Source organism: Doryrhamphus excisus, linkage group LG1 (assembly GCF_037039965.1).
Source record: "Doryrhamphus excisus strain RoL-2023G ecotype Guam linkage group LG1, RoL_Dexc_Guam_v1.1, whole genome shotgun sequence".
Classification (NCBI taxonomy): Eukaryota; Metazoa; Chordata; class Actinopteri; order Syngnathiformes; family Syngnathidae; genus Doryrhamphus; species Doryrhamphus excisus.
The window spans coordinates 19700618-19715196 of record NC_136357.1 but is presented as its reverse complement, the minus strand read 5'-3'; the positions used below and the strand labels follow the sequence as shown (position 1 = coordinate 19715196).

Sequence of the window (14579 nt, the reverse complement as noted above, 5' to 3'; positions counted from 1 at the left end):
CGTGGAAGGCTTTTTTGGACGTGGCACACATGTGCCATATATGGAGAAAATTTTTACCACAAAGCCTATAGCTTGCCTGAAATACATTATCACAGCAAGAGAAACACTTTTTTTCATTTTCGCTCTCACTCTACAGCAGTGCTTCTCAGCCACATGAAACTGTTGCAGATAGAACGGGATGCGAAGCTGCGTCAGGCACACTTGGAATGAGCCTCCTGGCACCTTCCGCTGGCTCACAATGACCTGCCCTATCATCCTTTGCTCAAAATGTGTTTGAGAGCGAATAAAGTGCATTTTCGAACAATGGTTGTGCGTGCCAAGCAATAATGCACATCACACTAAATGTGTTCCATAAGTGCCAAAACGCTCTTCTCTGAGCGAGTGGAGTGCTTTTTTGGACGTGGCACACATGTGCCATATATGGAGAAAATTTTTACCACAAAGCCTATAGCTTGCCTGAAATACATTATCACAGCGAGAGAAACACTTTTTCTCATTTTCGCTCTAACTCTACAAGCAGTGCTTCTCAGCCACATGAAACTGTTGCAGATAGAACGGGATGCGAAGCTGCGTCAGGCACACTTGGAATGAGCCTCCTGGCACCTTCCGCTGGCTCACAATGACCTGCCCTATCATCCTTTGCTCAAAATGCGTTTGAGAGCGAATAAAGTGCATTTTCGAACAATGGTTGTGCGTGCCAAGCAATAATGCACATCACACTAAATGTGTTCCATAAGTGCCAAAACGCTCTTCTCTGAGCGAGTGGAGTGCTTTTTTGGACGTGGCACACATGTGCCATATATGGAGAAAATTTTTACCACAAAGCTATAGCTTGCTTGAAATACAGTATCACAGCGAGAGAAACACTGTTTCTCATTTTCGCTCTAACTCTACAGCAGTGCTTCTCAGCCACATGAAACTGTTGCAGATAGAACGGGATGCGAAGCTGCGTCAGGCACACTTGGAATGAGCCTCCTGGCACCTTCCGCTGGCTCACAATGACCTGCCCTATCATCCTTTGCTCAAAATGTGTTTGAGAGCGAATGAAGTGCATATTCGAACAATGGTTGTGTGTGCCAAGCAATAATGCACATCACACTAAATGTGTTCCATAAGTGCCAAAACGCTCTTTCTGAGCTAGTGGAGTGCTTTTTTGGACGTGGCACACATGTGCCATATATGGAGAAAAATTTTACCACAAAGCCTACAGCTTGCCTGAAATACATTATCACAGCGAGAGAAACACTTTTTCTCATTTTCGCTCTAACTCTACAGCAGTGCTTCTCAGCCACATGAAACTGTTGCAGATAGAACGGGATGCGAAGCTGCGTCAGGCACACTTGGAATGAGCCTCCTGGCACCTTCCGCTGGCTCACAATGACCTGCCCTATCATCCTTTGCTCAAAATGTGTTTGAGAGCGAATAAAGTGCATTTTCGAACAATGGTTGTGCGTGCCAAGCAATAATGCACATCACACTAAATGTGTTCCATAAGTGCCAAAACGCTCTTCTCTGAGCGAGTGGAGTGCTTTTTTGGACGTGGCACACATGTGCCATATATGGAGAAAATTTTTACCACAAAGCCTATAGCTTGCCTGAAATACATTATCACAGCGAGAGAAACACTTTTTCTCATTTTCGCTCCAACTCTACAGCAGTGCTTCTCAACCACATGAAACTGTTGCAGATAGAACGGGATGCGAACTGCTTCAGGCACACTTAGAAGGAGGCTCCTGGCACCTTCCGCTGGCTCACAATGACCTGCCCTATCATCCTTTGCTCAAAATGTGTTTGAGAGCGAATAAAGTGCATTTTCGAACAATGGTTGTGCGTGCCAAGCAATAATGCACATCACACTAAATGTGTTCCATAAGTGCCAAAACGGTCTTCTCTGAGCGCGTGGAAGGCTTTTTTGGACGTGGCACACATGTGCCATATATGGAGAAAATTTTTACCACAAAGCCTATAGCTTGCCTGAAATACATTATCACAGCAAGAGAAACACTTTTTCTCATTTTCGCTCTGACTCTACAGCAGTGCTTCTCAGCCACATGAAACTGTTGCAGATAGAACGGGATGCGAAGCTGCGTCAGGCACACTTGGAATGAGCCTCCTGGCACCTTCCGCTGGCTCACAATGACCTGCCCTATCATCCTTTGCTCAAAATGTGTTTGAGAGCGAATAAAGTGCATTTTCGAACAATGGTTGTGCGTGCCAAGCAATAATGCACATCACACTAAATGTGTTCCATAAGTGCCAAAACGCTCTTCTCTGAGCGAGTGGAGTGCTTTTTTGGACGTGGCACACATGTGCCATATATGGAGAAAATTTTTACCACAAAGCCTACAGCTTGCCTGAAATACATTATCACAGCGAGAGAAACACTTTTTCTCATTTTCGCTCTAACTCTACAGCAGTGCTTCTCAGCCACATGAAACTGTTGCAGATAGAACGGGATGCGAAGCTGCGTCAGGCACACTTGGAATGAGCCTCCTGGCACCTTCCGCTGGCTCACAATGACCTGCCCTATCATCCTTTACTCAAAATGTGTTTGAGAGCGAATAAAGTGCATATTCGAACAATGGTTGTGTGTGCCAAGCAATAATGCACATCACACTAAATGTGTTCCATAAGTGCCAAAACGCTTTTTCTGAGCGAGTGGAGTGCTTTTTTGGACGTGGCACACATGTGCCATATATGGAGAAAATTTTTACAACAAAGCCTATAGCTTGCCTGAAATACATTATCACAGCGAGAGAAACACTTTTTCTCATTTTCACTCTAACTCTACAGCAGTGCTTCTAAGCCACATGAAACTGTTGCAGATAGAACGGGATGCGAAGCTGCGTCAGGCACACTTGGAATGAGCCTCCTGGCACCTTCCGCTGGCTCACAATGACCTGCCCTATCATCCTTTACTCAAAATGTGTTTGTGAGCGAATAAAGTGCATATTCGAACAATGGTTGTGTGTGCCAAGCAATAATGCACATCACACTAAATGTGTTCCATAAGTGCCAAAACGCTTTTTCTGAGCGAGTGGAGTGCTTTTTGGACGTGGCACACATGTGCCATATATGGGGAAAATTTTTACCACAAAGCCTATAGCTTGCTTGAAATACATTATCACAGCGAGAGAAACACTTTTTCTCATTTTCGCTCTAACTCTACAAGCAGTGCTTCTCAGCCACATGAAACTGTTGCAGATAGAACGGGATGCAAAGCTGCGTCAGGCACACTTGGAATGAGCCCCTGGCACCTTCCGCTGGCTCACAATGACCTGCCCTATCATCCCTTGCTCAAAATGTGTTTGAGAGCGAATAAAGTGCATTTTCGAACAATGGTTGTGCGTGCCAAGCAATAATGCACATCACACTAAATGTGTTCCATAAGTGCCAAAACGCTCTTCTCTGAGCGAGTGGAGTGCTTTTTTGGACGTGGCACACATGTGCCATATATGGAGAAAATTTTTACCACAAAGCCTATAGCTTGCCTGAAATACATTATCACAGCGAGAGAAACACTTTTTCTCATCTTCGGTCTAACTCTGCAGAAGTGCTTCTCAGCCACATGAAACTGTTGCAGATAGAACGGGATGCGAAGCTGCGTCAGGCACACTTGGAATGAGCCTCCTGGCACTTTCCGCTGGCTCACAATGACCTGCCCTATCATCCTTTGCTCAAAATGTGTTTGAGAGCGAATAAAGTGCATTTTCGAACAATGGTTGTGTGTGCCAAGCAATAATGCACATCACACTAAATGTGTTCCATAAGTGCCAAAACGCTCTTTTCTGAGCGAGTGGAGTGCTTTCTTGGACGTGGTACACATGTGCCATATATGGAGAAAATTTTTACCACAAAGCCTATAGCTTGCCTGAAATACATTATCACAGCGAGAGAAACACTTTTTCTCATTTTCGCTCTGACTCTACAGCAGTGCTTCTCAGCCACATGAAACTGTTGCAGATAGAACGGGATGCGAAGCTACGTCAGGCACACTTGGAATGAGCCTCCTGGCACCTTCCGCTGGCTCACAATGACCTGCCCTATCATCCTTTGCTCAAAATGTGTTTGAGAGCGAATAAAGTGCATTTTCGAACAATGGTTGTGTGTGCCAAGCAATAATGCACATCACACTAAAATGTGTTCCATAAGTGCCAAAACGCTCTTCTCTGAGCGAGTGGAGTGCTTTTTTGGACGTGGCACACATGTGCCATATATAGAGAAAATTTTAACCACAAAGCCTATAGCTTGCTTGAAATACATTATCACAGCGAGAGAAACACTTTTTCTCATTTTCGCTCTAACTCTACAGCAGTGCTTCTCAACCACATGAAACTGTTGCAGATAGAACGGGATGCGAACTGCTTCAGGCACACTTAGAAGGAGCCTCCTGGCACCTTCCGCTGGCTCACAATGACCTGCCCTATCATCCTTTGCTCAAAATGTGTTTGAGAGCGAATAAAGTGCATTTTCGAACAATGGTTGTGCGTGCCAAGCAATAATGCACATCACACTAAATGTGTTCCATAAGTGCCAAAACGGTCTTCTCTGAGCGCGTGGAAGGCTTTTTTGGACGTGGCACACATGTGCCATATATGGAGAAAATTTTTACCACAAAGCCTATAGCTTGCCTGAAATACATTATCACAGCAAGAGAAACACTTTTTTTCATTTTCGCTCTCACTCTACAAGCAGTGCTTCTCAGCCACATGAAACTGTTGCAGATAGAACGGGATGCGAAGCTGCGTCAGGCACACTTGGAATGAGCCTCCTGGCACCTTCCGCTGGCTCACAATGACCTGCCCTATCATCCTTTGCTCAAAATGCGTTTGAGAGCGAATAAAGTGCATTTTCGAACAATGGTTGTGCGTGCCAAGCAATAATGCACATCACACTAAATGTGTTCCATAAGTGCCAAAACGCTCTTCTCTGAGCGAGTGGAGTGCTTTTTTGGACGTGGCACACATGTGCCATATATGGAGAAAATTTTTACCACAAAGCTATAGCTTGCTTGAAATACAGTATCACAGCGAGAGAAACACTGTTTCTCATTTTCGCTCTAACTCTACAGCAGTGCTTCTCAGCCACATGAAACTGTTGCAGATAGAACGGGATGCGAAGCTGCGTCAGGCACACTTGGAATGAGCCTCCTGGCACCTTCCGCTGGCTCACAATGACCTGCCCTATCATCCTTTGCTCAAAATGTGTTTGAGAGCGAATGAAGTGCATATTCGAACAATGGTTGTGTGTGCCAAGCAATAATGCACATCACACTAAATGTGTTCCATAAGTGCCAAAACGCTCTTTCTGAGCTAGTGGAGTGCTTTTTGGACGTGGCACACATGTGCCATATATGGAGAAAATTTTTACCACAAAGCCTATAGCTTGCTTGAAATACATTATCACAGCGAGAAAAACACTTTTTCTCATTTTCGCTCTAACTCTACAAGCAGTGCTTCTCAGCCACATGAAACTGTTGCAGATAGAACGGGATGCGAAGCTGCGTCAGGCACACTTGGAATGAGCCTCCTGGCACCTTCCGCTGGCTCACAATGACCTGCCCTATCATCCTTTGCTCAAAATGTGTTTGAGAGCGAATAAAGTGCATTTTCGAACAATGGTTGTGCGTGCCAAGCAATAATGCACATCACACTAAATGTGTTCCATAAGTGCCAAAACGCTCTTCTCTGAGCGAGTGGAGTGCTTTTTTGGACGTGGCACACATGTGCCATATATGGAGAAAAATTTTACCACAAAGCCTACAGCTTGCCTGAAATACATTATCACAGCGAGAGAAACACTTTTTCTCATTTTCGCTCTAACTCTACAGCAGTGCTTCTCAGCCACATGAAACTGTTGCAGATAGAACGGGATGCGAAGCTGCGTCAGGCACACTTGGAATGAGCCTCCTGGCACCTTCCGCTGGCTCACAATGACCTGCCCTATCATCCTTTACTCAAAATGTGTTTGAGAGCGAATAAAGTGCATATTCGAACAATGGTTGTGTGTGCCAAGCAATAATGCACATCACACTAAATGTGTTCCATAAGTGCCAAAACGCTTTTTCTGAGCGAGTGGAGTGCTTTTTTGGACGTGGCACACATGTGCCATATATGGAGAAAATTTTTACAACAAAGCCTATAGCTTGCCTGAAATACATTATCACAGCGAGAGAAACACTTTTTCTCATTTTCACTCTAACTCTACAGCAGTGCTTCTAAGCCACATGAAACTGTTGCAGATAGAACGGGATGCGAAGCTGCGTCAGGCACACTTGGAATGAGCCTCCTGGCACCTTCCGCTGGCTCACAATGACCTGCCCTATCATCCTTTACTCAAAATGTGTTTGAGAGCGAATAAAGTGCATATTCGAACAATGGTTGTGTGTGCCAAGCAATAATGCACATCACACTAAATGTGTTCCATAAGTGCCAAAACGCTTTTTCTGAGCGAGTGGAGTGCTTTTTGGACGTGGCACACATGTGCCATATATGGGGAAAATTTTTACCACAAAGCCTATAGCTTGCTTGAAATACATTATCACAGCGAGAGAAACACTTTTTCTCATTTTCGCTCTAACTCTACAAGCAGTGCTTCTCAGCCACACAGCAAATTCAGAAGTGTTAAATCAACTCCTAGGGAGTTAAATTCAACACTTTGAAAGTGTCTATATTGGTCCACACTAAATCGAGTTAAAATAACACTTTTGAAAGTGTTAAACAGTTAACACTGTGACAGAGTTGGATCAACACTCTCAATAGTTGAAATTTAACACCCATCAGTGTTGAATTTACCTAACACTAGTGTGTAGTGTCAAAAATTAACACTATCATTGTGTTGTTTTAACACTGAATAAAATTCAAATTATACTAACACTATGGATAGTGTTAAATATTATACTACTACTACTGCTCATAATAATAATAATATTGATGTTAATGTTAATATTAATATTAATGATAATAATAATGTTGTTATTATCATCATTATTGTTGTTAATAATAATAATAATAATGATAATAACAACAACAACAATAAAATTTACAAAGAAAACCACACAAGTTGCAGTTTGAATCACCTGTATTTCAAACAAGCACACCACATTAACAACAGCACTGGCTTTGCAATAACCACAACACAGGTCACACAATATGACAATGTGGCACTATGTATGTTTTTTCACACATCTCATTGGAAAACTGTTTGTCATAGGGCCTGTAATAAATCAACTCCTTAACTGGAAAAACAGAAAATGAATCTGCTCTCTCATTGATACAGTATGCACTGAAATGATCATCAAAATAAAGAGTGTCCACTCTGCAAGTCAAAATAAAAGCTTGCTCATCATGTATTATGATGTTGGTGACCTTTCTGAAAACAGGAACTTCCATATTTGTTCCAGTACAAACAAACATACCAGTCTGGTATTCTGTTCCATAGTTCTTCACCCAATTAGTGGTTGACACTTCACAGTATGCATTTTCATCAAAAACAGAACTTAAAACATCACCTCCTTCCAAGCAATCAATGGTTTCTTTCTTCACTGGACCAAACTCAAATCTCTGAAAATTAAAATTCTGATGAGTAGCCCTCATCTTCTCTTTGATTGCCGATTCGTCAGTTGAATGTTTCAGAAAGGATATTGCTTCATGACACTGCTCACCAAGCAGCTGCTTATCCGTGCAGAGAACCTCCCTCTTTCTCTTTGGACTATCCTGGTAGGGTGTGCTGGTGGAAGATCTCCGGGACTGAGCTGCAGTGTTGCGCTGAACCGTTTTTATCCTCCAGGCCAAGTACCCAGATCCACTCTGTGGGTCATAGAAGTGTTCCTGTAATATTAAAAACATTAAATTGTAGAGTAAGTTCAGACCACATTACTACTCCATAAATTGATATACAAGCTTTTCATTTATAAACTTACATATCCATTGTCTGAGTATGGATCTCTGAGGCTGGGAAACAGAGAGATGATGCCCAAAGCGTATTTACTTCGCACAGAGACAGGTGGGCTCCTCCTGAAAGATAAACATGACATTACTACTACAGTTCCTTCAGTGCTTACAAATGTTACTGTTGTTAGTGTCACTGAGTTTAAGTCTCTTTCAAATAGTTTTTTTTAATCAGTTTTTGTATCATGTTTTAGCCATTTAGTATTTATCTCTTTCATAGGAGAAAATAAATAATAAGTTGCTTTACTAATATGCAATGTTCTAAAATAAGTGTGCTGTTAAAAAAAAAATCTGTAAAGTATAAATATGAACAATGAAGTCTTACCCATGACTTTCAACCATGTCGGCCACAAGAAGGTTTACCAACTGTCTCCTTGTGCTATCCATCAATGTTTTCATTTTATCATATTCATCCAAAATAATCTGTCCACCTGGTTTGTCCTTCAGAGCATCTCTCACCATCTAAAACATAAAGAATCATAAAGCAAATTAGCAATTATATCCATCACGATCATCATTATGTCCAACAACAAAAAAAGTTTGACACAGTTCTACTGCACAATATATTTGTGTGTGATATTTGATAACTAAGACCTCTTTTGCCGATTTCCGTTCAGCATGGGTTCTCTTCCCTCCATTTGTCCGAACAATCACTGTTGCATCAGATGAATCAGAGGATACTGGCACGGAGTCTTCTGACACTGACACAGATGAGTTGTCTGACATGGGTGACTCCAACGAAGTATATGAAAGATCATGATGAAGCACAACTGTAAACAGTAAAAGAAAAATGTATACACAAAATGAAAAAATAATTAGTTCTCCACAATACTCTATTGACGATCCACTCCTGACCTCACAAGCCTGAGTCTCACCTGTTGACTTAGTTGCCACCCTAACAGTAAGGTTCCCTGCTTGCAAAAGCTCCTCAAACACATCTGCATCGACTTCTGTCCCTGATTCATCTGTCAAGTGCAGCTCAGTCTCAAGTGGAAGATCTAGCTTATGAATGACTGATAAAAAAATATTAAATTTAGAGCAATGGAAAAATTATGATAAACAGAAATTTTCTAAACTTCTTTTCCCCAACATTTTAGATCAAGGGCACACAGGGCATTACCATTAGCTATCATAAACATAACTCCATAATATGAGACATTTACATATCACATAAATTCAGTAGATATTATAGCAATGAGTCAATTTACACAAACATTCTGGGCTCTATTAAAAGTGATGCCAACCTTTCTGAAGAAATGTGTTGAAGTCATCATAGCCATCCTCAGTCTCAGCCACTTTGACATACTTCTGCGTTTCTCCAAATCTCACCTTCACCAACATGATGTACTATAGAAAAACATAGAAGAATAGACATCCACACTACATCATCATTTACAGTATGTTTACCGTGGATGTGGAGAAACATGAAGATTTGGCCTTGCCTGAGTTCGACCGTCTGAGTATTTGTTTTGATTTTTTAAGTGTTACTCACAAGTCATGCCAACTAGTCTCCACCCCGACAACGGGGTCCAGCACAATGACACTGTTACTAAAGCTCAGCCTGCCTGCTATCATGACGGCTAACCTGGTTCTCCTGCCAACAACACCGACACTTACCCATAAACACAAAGACACATGATCAACTCGTCTCTAATTAGTTTGGCAAAATAACGTCAACTGAAGGCACATGACAGCGACATTATTGTTCATATGCATAGATAGCTAAAACACTGTAACTTTAAAGTTAAAAACTCACCGGCATTTCAGACGTTTATTATTATGGCCGCAGCTGGGGGGTGGGGGGTGTGTGTGACTCCGGTAACTTTATTAGCTGCGGCTAACGTTAGATTGAGAAGCTAACGTTAAGAATAAGCTTTTGTTAAGTCCCAAAAGTTAAAAATAAATAAAATACAATAAAATAAAATAATTAAATAAACTACTCCTCCCTGTAAGAGCAGAGCTCTGTGTGGCTGGCGTGGTGGTCCGGTGCCTAAGGCCTAAGGCAGCAACATGCTACCCGGCTCACAGAGCTAGCCTGACTTTTAGCAATAGCAGCAGTCTCTGGGCAGGCGGGAGCTCAACCCCCCGGCCCAGCCCCGGCTCTCTAACCTTACTCCATCGCTTGATATTTTCATCGAAACTAGACCATAGCTAATTAATTGCCATAAGCGCACTTCGATGGCCTACAGATTTTCCGACAGAGAATATTCTGTTAATGTGATGCCTCATGCTCGTGCTACACCATTTTAGCTAGCTTTAACCTCTTACAAAAAATGTGCAGTTATATACCGTGTTATCCAAACGTGTAGCCTAAGCAAGCTGTGTATATTCATCAACACTGATGTGCAAAAGGAACATTAATGCACCCTTAAAAAATAGCATACAACAGCTAACCTTAACATTGGACTTAGCCTACCTTGTTAGAGCTATAGACAGGACTCCGCGACACTTATCGACACATATAAAATACTTACTGAAAAGATACTCCGTGAAGTCTGGAGGTAAAGTCGTCCTCTGCTGACCGTGCTCGAGTCTCCAAGTCGTCCCGCCCTTTAGACAAACACGTCACAGATCCGTTGGAATTCTGGGAGCAACACTGTTAAGTGTTGATTTTAAAATCAACACTTAACAGTGTTGCTTGGATTTAACTCCCTGGATTAACACCAACTCTTTTGAGGAATTAACTCTCACATAGTTGAATTAAACTAAGCAAGTGTTAAATTAACACTGTATTTTTAACATACAACACCAACACTGGAAATCTAACACTTTTGATTTTGCTGTGCACATGAAACTGTTGCAGATAGAACGGGATGCAAAGCTGCGTCAGGCACACTTGGAATGAGCCCCTGGCACCTTCCGCTGGCTCACAATGACCTGCCCTATCATCCTTTGCTCAAAATGTGTTTGAGAGCGAATAAAGTGCATTTTCGAACAATGGTTGTGTGTGCCAAGCAATAATGCACATCACACTAAATGTGTTCCATAAGTGCCAAAACGCTCTTCTCTGAGCGAGTGGAGTGCTTTCTTGGACGTGGTACACATGTGCCATATATGGAGAAAATTTTTACCACAAAGCCTATAGCTTGCCTGAAATACATTATCACAGCGAGAGAAACACTTTTTCTCATTTTCGCTCTGACTCTACAGCAGTGCTTCTCAGCCACATGAAACTGTTGCAGATAGAACGGGATGCGAAGCTACGTCAGGCACACTTGGAATGAGCCTCCTGGCACCTTCCGCTGGCTCACAATGACCTGCCCTATCATCCTTTGCTCAAAATGTGTTTGAGAGCGAATAAAGTGCATTTTCGAACAATGGTTGTGCGTGCCAAGCAATAATGCACATCACACTAAATGTGTTCCATAAGTGCCAAAACGCTCTTCTCTGAGCGAGTGGAGGGCTTTTTTGGACGTGGCACACATGTGCCATATATGGAGAACATTTTTACCACAAAGCCTATAGCTTGCTTGACATACATTATCACAGCGAGAGAAACACTTTTTCTCATTTTCGCTCTAACTCTACAGCAGTGCTTCTCAGCCACATGAAACTGTTGCAGATAGAACGGGATGCGAAGCTGCGTCAGGCACACTTGGAATGAGCCTCCTGGCACCTTCCGCTGGCTCACAATGACCTGCCCTAGCATCCTTTGCTCAAAATGTGTTTGAGAGCGAATAAAGTGCACTTTCGAACAATGGTTGTGCGTACCAAGCAATCATGCACATCACACTAAATGTGTTCCATAATTGCCAAAACGCTCTTCTCTGAGCGAGTGGAGTGCTTTTTTGGACGTGGTACACATGTGCCATATATGGAGAAAATTTTTACCACAAAGCCTATAGCTTGCCTGAAATACATTATCACAGCGAGAGAAACACTTTTTCTCATTTTCGCTCCAACTCTACAGCAGTGCTTCTCAACCACATGAAACTGTTGCAGATAGAACGGGATGCGAACTGCTTCAGGCACACTTAGAAGGAGCCTCCTGGCACCTTCCGCTGGCTCACAATGACCTGCCCTATCATCCTTTGCTCAAAATGTGTTTGAGAGCGAATAAAGTGCATTTTCGAACAATGGTTGTGCGTGCCAAGCAATAATGCACATCACACTAAATGTGTTCCATAAGTGCCAAAACGGTCTTCTCTGAGCGCGTGGAAGGCTTTTTTGGACGTGGCACACATGTGCCATATATGGAGAAAATTTTTACCACAAAGCCTATAGCTTGCCTGAAATACATTATCACAGCAAGAGAAACACTTTTTCTCATTTTCGCTCTGACTCTACAGCAGTGCTTCTCAGCCACATGAAACTGTTGCAGATAGAACGGGATGCGAAGCTGCGTCAGGCACACTTGGAATGAGCCTCCTGGCACCTTCCGCTGGCTCACAATGACCTGCCCTATCATCCTTTGCTCAAAATGTGTTTGAGAGCGAATAAAGTGCATTTTCGAACAATGGTTGTGCGTGCCAAGCAATAATGCACATCACACTAAATGTGTTCCATAAGTGCCAAAACGCTCTTCTCTGAGCGAGTGGACTGCTTTTTTGGACGTGGCACACATGTGCCATATATGGAGAAAATTTTTACCACAAAGCCTATAGCTTGCTTGAAATACATTATCACAGCGAGAGAAACACTTTTTCTCATTTTCGCTCTAACTCTACAGCAGTGCTTCTCAGCCACATGAAACTGTTGCAGATAGAACGGGATGCGAAGCTGCGTCAGGCACACTAGGAATGAGCCTCCTGGCACCTTCCGCTGGCTCACAATGACCTGCCCTATCATCCTTTGCTCAAAATGTGTTTGAGAGCGAATAAAGTGCATTTTCGAACAATGGTTGTGTGTGCCAAGCAATAATGCACATCACACTAAAATGTGTTCCATAAGTGCCAAAACGCTCTTCTCTGAGCGAGTGGAGTGCTTTTTTGGACGTGGTACACATGTGCCATATATGGAGAAAATTTTTACCACAAAGCCTATAGTTTGCTTGACATACATTATCACAGCGAGAGAAACACTTTTTCTCATTTTCGCTCTAACTCTACAGCAGTGCTTCTCAGCCACATGAAACTGTTGCAGATAGAACGGGATGCGAAGCTGCGTCAGGCACACTTGGAATGAGCCTCCTGGCACCTTCCGCTGGCTCACAATGACCTGCCCTATCATCCTTTGCTCAAAATGTGTTTGAGAGCGAATAAAGTGCATATTCGAACAATGGTTGTGTGTGCCAAGCAATAATGCACATCACACTAAATGTGTTCTATAAGTGCCAAAACGCTCTTTCTGAGCGAGTGGAGTGCTTTTTGGACGTGGCACACATGTGCCATATATAGAGAAAATTTTAACCACAAAGCCTATAGCTTGCTTGAAATACATTATCACAGCGAGAGAAACACTTTTTCTCATTTTCGCTCTAACTCTACAGCAGTGCTTCTCAGCCACATGAAACTGTTGCAGATAGAACGGGATGCGAAGCTGCGTCAGGCACACTTGGAATGAGCCTCCTGGCACCTTCCGCTGGCTCACAATGACCTGCCCTATCATCCTTTGCTCAAAATGCGTTTGAGAGCGAATAAAGTGCATTTTCGTACAATGGTTGTGCGTGCCAAGCAATAATGCACATCACACTAAATGTGTTCCATAAGTGCCAAAACGCTCTTCTCTGAGCGAGTGGAGTGCTTTTTTGGACGTGGCACACATGTGCCATATATGGAGAAAATTTTTACCACAAAGCTATAGCTTGCTTGAAATACAGTATCACAGCGAGAGAAACACTGTTTCTCATTTTCGCTCTAACTCTACAGCAGTGCTTCTCAGCCACATGAAACTGTTGCAGATAGAACGGGATGCGAAGCTGCGTCAGGCACACTTGGAATGAGCCTCCTGGCACCTTCCGCTGGCTCACAATGACCTGCCCTATCATCCTTTGCTCAAAATGTGTTTGAGAGCGAATGAAGTGCATATTCGAACAATGGTTGTGTGTGCCAAGCAATAATGCACATCACACTAAATGTGTTCCATAAGTGCCAAAACGCTCTTTCTGAGCTAGTGGAGTGCTTTTTGGACGTGGCACACATGTGCCATATATGGAGAAAATTTTTACCACAAAGCCTATAGCTTGCTTGAAATACATTATCACAGCGAGAAAAACACTTTTTCTCATTTTCGCTCTAACTCTACAAGCAGTGCTTCTCAGCCACATGAAACTGTTGCAGATAGAACGGGATGCGAAGCTGCGTCAGGCACACTTGGAATGAGCCTCCTGGCACCTTCCGCTGGCTCACAATGACCTGCCCTATCATCCTTTGCTCAAAATGTGTTTGAGAGCGAATAAAGTGCATTTTCGAACAATGGTTGTGCGTACCAAGCAATAATGCACATCACACTAAATGTGTTCCATAAGTGCCAAAACGCTCTTCTCTGAGCGAGTGGAGGGCTTTTTTGGACGTGGCACACATGTGCCATATATGGAGAACATTTTTACCACAAAGCCTATAGCTTGCTTGACATACATTATCACAGCGAGAGAAACACTTTTTCTCATTTTCGCTCTAACTCCACAGCAGTGCTTCTCAGCCACATGAAACTGTTGCAGATAGAACGGGATGCGAAGCTGCGTCAGGCACA

At 42.8% G+C, this 14579-nt stretch overlaps 1 protein-coding gene across 3 annotated transcripts; it reads right to left on the bottom strand.

Annotated features, from left to right (window-relative positions):
- Nucleotides 1–7045: 7045 nt before the first annotated feature.
- LOC144899463 (uncharacterized) lies at nucleotides 7046–10580 on the bottom strand. 3 transcript variants are annotated; one of them, XM_078791727.1, is made up of 8 exons: nucleotides 10424–10580; nucleotides 9194–9296; nucleotides 8825–8962; nucleotides 8544–8719; nucleotides 8275–8411; nucleotides 7922–8015; nucleotides 7643–7829; nucleotides 7046–7236 (listed from the first exon to the last, which is right to left on the bottom strand). In XM_078791727.1, exons 2-8 carry the CDS (start codon nucleotides 9288–9290, stop codon nucleotides 7226–7228), a joined length of 840 nt encoding a protein of 279 aa, XP_078647853.1. In that variant the 5' UTR covers nucleotides 9291–9296; nucleotides 10424–10580; the 3' UTR covers nucleotides 7046–7225. The 3 variants fall into 3 exon arrangements, with proteins under 3 accessions (XP_078647853.1, XP_078647848.1, XP_078647860.1); XM_078791722.1 differs by having other exon boundaries at nucleotides 7046–7351; nucleotides 7588–7829; nucleotides 10424–10577; XM_078791734.1 differs by lacking the exon at nucleotides 8825–8962 and having other exon boundaries at nucleotides 7046–7351; nucleotides 7588–7829; nucleotides 10424–10547.
- Nucleotides 10581–14579: the final 3999 nt, after the last annotated feature.

Coding starts and splice junctions, on each gene's coding strand:
- LOC144899463 (XM_078791722.1), bottom strand. CDS start 9,290: ATGTTGGTGAAGGTGAGATTTGGAGAAACGCAGAAGTATGTCAAAGTG. Junction 8,963..9,193: donor CAACACATTTCTTCAGAAAG/GTTGGCATCACT, acceptor TTTTTTTATCAG/TCATTCATAAGCTAGATCTT. Junction 7,830..7,921: donor CATACTCAGACAATGGATAT/GTAAGTTTATAA, acceptor TTAATATTACAG/GAACACTTCTATGACCCACA.